Below are 6,647 nucleotides of genomic sequence, written 5' to 3'. Positions count from 1 at the left end.
CGGAACTGTCAGTCCCGTTGTTTTCTCCTCCAGCTTGTTCATCCAGCCTATATTATTTAGACAGACCTGCAGAGATAATTACATGTACAAAAACAAGACAGAGCAAAACCAAGCAACAATATACAATAAAACAACAACAACAAACCAATGACAAAAAAACACAAGAAGGAAAAGCTTGTAGTTAGTTCAAGGATTGTTTGTTGGCCTTTAAGAGTGTTTTCCAGTTCAGTCTGTTGGGACACCATGCCCTTGCCCCAAAGTCCACCTTCAGCATTCCCTGGGGATCTTGTCGCTCCATTCCCTTGCTGTTCTGTTGCACCCCCTTAGTGTTCTGCCTCGGTGTGGCAGGATCAGACCAGATGCAATTCTCACACTGTGTCTCCGGTGTTTTCCCCTGTAGGACTATGGGTCAGTGAGGGACGTTGTGTCTCATAGTGGGACTGGCCATGAGATCCTCTCTGTGGACTGGCTGTTCTAATTGGGAACATCGTCCTCTAGGTCTGGTGGGCCAGGATGTGCTCCACTCTCTCCTCATCCCCCTTCATCTGCTCCCGTGGGCTCCGATCAGATATGTCCTTTTCCCGGAGCTGCAGATTCAATGCCATCTTTGAAATAAATTCTTCTGGGGGGAGGGGCAGGTGTCCACTTAGTAGTTGGGATTGGGGCCGGCCCCCCAGACCTCTCCACTGGTTCCCTACTCCATGCCGGCATGTTGCATTCGTTGTTTATATCTCCTCAGGGAAAGAGGGACCAGACTTCAGCCCAGTGCTCCAAGATATTTCCTTTTGTGCTTTCTCTGCTGCCTTCAGCTGAGGCTGTTGGGTGTTCTGCTGTTGGGCAATTGGTTAGACCCATCAACCACTGGTTTGATTTCTGTAGCGACAGATGGTGCAGCCACATCCTTTTTGAACATTCTAGGACATATCTTTAGTTCATACAACAGATTTTTTAAAAAATAATTAAGTTCTATTTTCATTTGGTAGTTTCAGTCCATCTTTTTCCTCTCCCATTTTACTGCAAGCAGCAAGGAGAAACTGTGTGGCCCCTTTAAAATCTTGCTTAGAAATCTCGCAGCCACATATCCAAGTTCATCACTTCCAAGGTCAACCTTCCACCAAGCCTTTGAACATAATTCAGACAAGTCCTTTGACATAGCATAGAAGGCATCTCCTTTCTTCTATTATTCAATCGCATGCTTATGGTTTTCTTTTTTCCGCTGTAAACTTTTATTGGCCTTTCGGAAACAGGGATATATTTGCCAGGAAGGATGATCCCATCATATTTCTGCTGGAACTGGTGTATGGCCTCCTCGTTGCTAATTCTGTGTTTGGCCCCAATGCAGGCTGTCCTGCACTTCTTGTCTCTAATGCTCATAGCTGGCCTCCCTGGAACTACCACGTAGAAGTCAAGGCCATAGATACAAATGGTAGGGTGACATCTAATCCCCAGATCAATAAATTCCTGGGTCCCAAAACCAAAGTTTCCAGTTTTTGAGAAGTTATTTTTCTGTTTTTTTTTAAATTATCAAATCATTTTATTGGGGGCTCTACAACTCTTACCACAATCCAGACATACATCCATTGTGTCAAGCACATTTGTACATTGTTGCCATCATCATTCTCAAAGCATTTTTCCTACTTGAGCTTAACCCGTGCCCCCTCAACTTTAGACTGTCTTCCAAGGTTTCCTCTGTCTTGGCCCCACAGACTGAACAGCATTTTTCAGTCTGCAATGAAAAGCATTTTCCCCCCTTTTCATTGATCCTAATGCCAAAGTGTCTGATGGTGTATTTAGCCTTGGAGAACACAGTGGTCTGACCTGTGGGCTGCTCCAATACCCTGGCTGCCTGGGATAATCTATCTCTATTTCCCCCCATGAAGATGTTAACGCAGACCTTTGGAATCCAGAGAGAGATCCTGCGTGTGGTCTGCTTTTTCACCTTAATCGTGCTTCATGATGGAGAACAGGAGGAGAGAAGGAAGTTCTGAGCCAGAGCCATCACTGTCTTTGTAAGCCTCACGGGAAGGAAGCACTCTTGGCGTCTACATTTCTACCAGTGTTGGGTTGCTGATGCCATGTGTATTCCCGAAGACAATAGCCAGGCTCGCTTCCTGCTGGGCCCTCGCCTTCTTTTCCTTTAGGTCCAAAATTTTCCCACAGCCTCTTCAAGGCAACCTAGGCTTTTACTGTTAGATACTTATGGCAAGCTAGATTTTATGTCAACTTCAACCTGGGTGAAAGTGTGGAGATTGAGTCTAACCTATTAAGCAGGTCTCAGTCTGATGATGCCTCCTTGGCGGCGTGGTGTTTTTAGAAGAAGACAATGAGAACTTCTATCTTTCTCTCTGGCCTTTCACCTTCTCCCTGTGTCTGCCTCAAGGGTGACCCCATGTGGGTGACTGACCCTTTGCGCTCCCCCGCTGGCGGTCTCCCTGCTTCCTGTTTCACCTTTCTACATCATGGACCTGCAGCTCTGTGAGTCTGGAGAGGACTCCAGCTAGCATCAGACCCATGGACTTGAGTTGGGCTGGGCCGGGAAGCCTTTTTGATATAAAGTTCTTTCTAATACACTTGATTATCACTGGTTTTGTTTCTCTAGACAACCCAGCCTAGCACAATACCTTTAAAAAAAATCATTTTATTAGGGCCTCATACAACTCTTATCACAATCCACACATCCATCCATTGTGTCAAACATATTTGTTGCCCTCATCATTCTCAAAACATTTTCTTTCCACTTGAGCCCTTGGTATCAGCTCCTCACTTTTCCCCTCCCTCCCTATCCCCCCTCCATTACGAACCTTGATAATTTATAAATTATTATTATTTGGTCATGTCTTACACTTTCAGACGTCTCCCTTCACCCATTTTTCTGTTGCACATACCCCAGAGAGGGGTTGTGATTGGTTTCCCCCATTCTGCCCCACCTTCCCCTTACCCTCCTGGTAACTCTACTCTCATTATTGGTCCTGAAGGGTTTATGTGTCCTGGATTCCCTGTGTTTCCAGCTTTGATCTGTACCAGCGTACATTCTCTAGTCTAACTGGATTTGTAAGACAGAATTGAGATCATGATAGTGAGTGGGGGGGGGGAGCATTAAAGAACTAGAGGAAAGTTATATGTTTCATTGATATTATACTGCACCCTGACTGGTTCATCTCCTCCCTGTGACCCTTCTGTAAGGGAATATTCAGTTGCCTGCATATGGGCTTTGGGTTTCCACTTTGCACTCTCCCTCATTCACAATGATATGATTTTTTGTTCTTTGATGCCTGATACCTGATCCCACCAACACCTAATGTTCACACAGACTGGTGTGTTTCTTCCATGTGGGCTCTTTTGTTTCTCTGCTAGATGGCTACTTCTTTATCTTAAAGACTTTCAGACCCCAGATGCTATATCTTTTGATAGCCGGGCACAATCAGCTTTCTTCACCACATTGCTTATGTACTCACTTTGTCTTCAGCGATTGTGTCGGGAAGGTGAGCATCATGGAATGCCAGTTTAATAGAACAAATGTTCTTGCATTGAGGGAGTACTTGAGTATAGGCCCAAAGTCCATCTGCTACCTGAATACTAAACCTATAGATATATACACATGATCTGTTTCTCCACTGTCATGTATAAATATATTTACATATGTACACGCCTGTATTTAGACCTCTAGAAATGTCCTTTGTCTCTTAGCTTTTTCCTCTATTTCCTTTCACTTTCCTCTTGTCCCACTATCATGCTCAATCTGCATTTGGGTTTCAGTAATTCCTCTCCCTGACATTGCCCTGATCAAGCCCTACCAGGCCTCCTACACGTCCTCGCCATCGATTTGGATCATTTGTTGTTCCTTTGTCCCTGGGTTTGTTAATACCACTACCTTTTCCCTCACCTCCCCCTCTCCCATGTACCCCCAGAATGGTTGGTCCTGTTGTTTTCTCCTCCAGATTTTTTATCCTGCCTATCTTATCTAGATAGACATGCAGAGATAATAATATGCACAGAAACAAGACAGAGCAAAACAAAGCAACAGAAGAAAACAAAACAACAACAAAAACAGCGACAGAAAAAAAAAGAGAAAGAAACCCTATAAATAGTTTGTTGACCTTTAGGGGTGTTTTCTAGTCGTGTCTGATGGGGTGCCATGCCCTAGTCCTAAAGTCTATTTTTGGTGCTCCCTCAGGACTTCTTTGCTCTGTCCCCTTGCCTTTCTGTTGCACGCCCTGAGTGTTTCGCCTCTGTGTGCTGGGGTCAGATAGGGTGCAATTCGAACACTGTGTGTCCAGTGTTGTCCCCTGTAGCGTTATGGGTCAGTGAGGGAAGTCGAGTCTCATAGTAGGGCCGGCCCTATGGTCCTCTCTGTGCATTGGCTACTCCGAGTAGGAATATCGTCCTCAGGACTTGGTGGGCTGGATGTGCTCCACTCTCTCTTCTTCCCCTTCATTTGATCCTGGGTACTCTGATCAGACATGCCCCTCTCCCCGAGCTGAGCTTCAGTGCTGTCCTCTGACACGGGTTCTTCTGCAGAGAGGGGAGGCTGTCCACTTAGTGGGATTGGGGCCAGGCCCATCACCCAATTCTAAAATGATTTCCACAATGTAGATATTTGTTAGAGTAACACTTTTCCAGTACCAAAATCTTAGTTATCTGAGGCAGTTTTAGCAGAAATAACATAAATGTGGGACTTTTAAAAGGAGATCATTTTCACACACAATTTAAGAGATTGAAGACCAAATTCAGGGTGTTCATTCCATGGGAAGCCTTTCTCTGTCAGCTGTGGAGGAAGGTCCTTGTCTCTTGAGCTTCTGCTATTGGGCTATCTTTATGTGGCCTGCCATCTATCTTACTCTGCCTCTGCCACTTAGCGTGCATTTAATCTCTTTCCCATCTCAGAAGAGATCGACTCAAAACACATCCTACATGAATCCTGCCGCTTACCATAAAAGAGGCAACCCATTCCCCAAAGGAGTTACAGCCTCAGGCATAGAGGTTAGGCTGTCAGCATAGTTGAGGGATCACGATTGGTTCCATAGTGGGTTGGGGTGTGAATTTTACTAATAAAAGTGGTTCAAGCATACTTATATAATATGATGAATGAACACAAAATAATTCTTATTTTATTGAAGTACATAGACTATTTTATTAATGTTTCCTTTTAAATTAAACCAATTTATTTAATATTGTCCTGACTTAAGAAAAGGTAAAAGTTACCTTCTTTTCTGTTGATATTTCTGTGAAACATTTGCTGCATCACAAAACAAACCCATAGAAAAGTTGAAATGTGGTCAAATGAAATCACCAGCGAGGTTAGGTAATAGTCTAATAGTCTAATTTTTCTACCCTGACATCTTTTCCTCCAGCCCTCAATTTCCCACAAAGGGAAAAAACAATAACAGAGACAAAGAACAAAAGAGGAAAACTTTTCTCTAAATGGACATGAGCACTGACTCTCTATCCATGCAGCAAGGCCTTTCCTGAGCATTGCTTCGGTAATTGGGTTGTCTGACTCCGGTGGACTTTGGAGTCAAACAGACTTTATAGTCTCTATTATTCTTGTGAGTGTGCCTAATTTTTACAACAATTTCCTGAGACGATAGAGAAAATTGCAGTACCCGCCTCATGGGTCTTTGTGAAGAGTGAACGGTTCATTCTGAAGCGTGCCTACCATAGAACCCAGTATATCACCATTCAACAGTGGTGCTGTATTGGTTAAGAACATTGATGATGATAGTCTTATTGATACCTATTCTCTATCATCAGACACATGAGGGGCAAAGACCCCTCATGAATGGCTGCATGTGGTGAGCTTGGGCTGGTCATCAAAGTGGAGAGCCATTCCCAAGAGCCAGTCTTCTGTGGCTCGGTCAACTCTCTGGGAAATCCCTCTTTCCATTTCTTGAGCTCTGTGTAGCACCGAGGAACCTGAGAGGCATAGTGGACTTTGCATTGAGCTCTGCTAACAGCAAGGTCAGCAGTTGAAGCCCACCAGCCGCTCCATGGGATAAAGAGGAGACTGTCTTCTCCCACAAAGATTTAAAATCTCAGAAACCCTAAGGAGAAATTCTACTCTATCCTACATGATCACCATGAGTAGAAATCAACTCAGTGGTAGTGGGTTATGGTCGAATGTTCAATACTTCTTCTGGTTATACCTCTTATGGGACAGGCTTTCAACTTATCAATATTTCAACAAATGGTGTTGGCTTTTAAATTTTATTTATTATTTTTAATATATATCAGATCATTCCATAGTTCAAATTACATCAATGTGAATTGTACAATTGCTACCACAATGAGTTTCCAAACATCCTTTTTCTACATGGACTCTTTGACATCGTCTCCCCTTCACGCCCCCTCCACCACCGTATTCCCCTCTCCCCACAACGCTTATTCTGCTTGCTGTCTCTATCGGTTCAGCCATCCTGGATTTCATGTAGCGGAAACCAGAAAAGCATATGACACAACTTCAAGAGGGGGACCACCAATGGCATAACCCCTCTGAGATTGTGTTGGTTTTGACTCATAGCGGCCTTATATTTAACAGGATATATGTTGGGCAGGGTGTCTTGTGACCTTCTCACAACCATTGCGATGTTTGCGCCTATCTCAAAAATTAGCTATTCTAACATTTAGATCAAGCATGCATATATATTTTC

General features: G+C 43.9%; 1 protein-coding gene across 1 annotated transcript; it reads right to left on the bottom strand.

Moving 5' to 3' along the window:
• Positions 1–1,059: 1,059 nt before the first annotated feature.
• Positions 1,060–2,917, bottom strand: LOC142440080 (large ribosomal subunit protein uL5-like). The gene is made up of 3 exons (XM_075542675.1): positions 2,886–2,917; positions 1,644–1,949; positions 1,060–1,507 (listed from the first exon to the last, which is right to left on the bottom strand). Exons 1-3 carry the CDS (start codon positions 2,915–2,917, stop codon positions 1,060–1,062), a joined length of 786 nt encoding a protein of 261 aa, XP_075398790.1.
• Between the last annotated feature and the right edge of the window lie 3,730 nt (positions 2,918–6,647).

The sequence above is a fragment of the Tenrec ecaudatus genome, chromosome 2 (assembly GCF_050624435.1).
Source record: "Tenrec ecaudatus isolate mTenEca1 chromosome 2, mTenEca1.hap1, whole genome shotgun sequence".
NCBI lineage: Eukaryota > Metazoa > Chordata > Mammalia > Afrosoricida > Tenrecidae > Tenrec > Tenrec ecaudatus.
The sequence above is the reverse complement of the archived record's forward strand: the minus strand, read 5'-3'. Positions and strand labels throughout refer to the sequence as shown.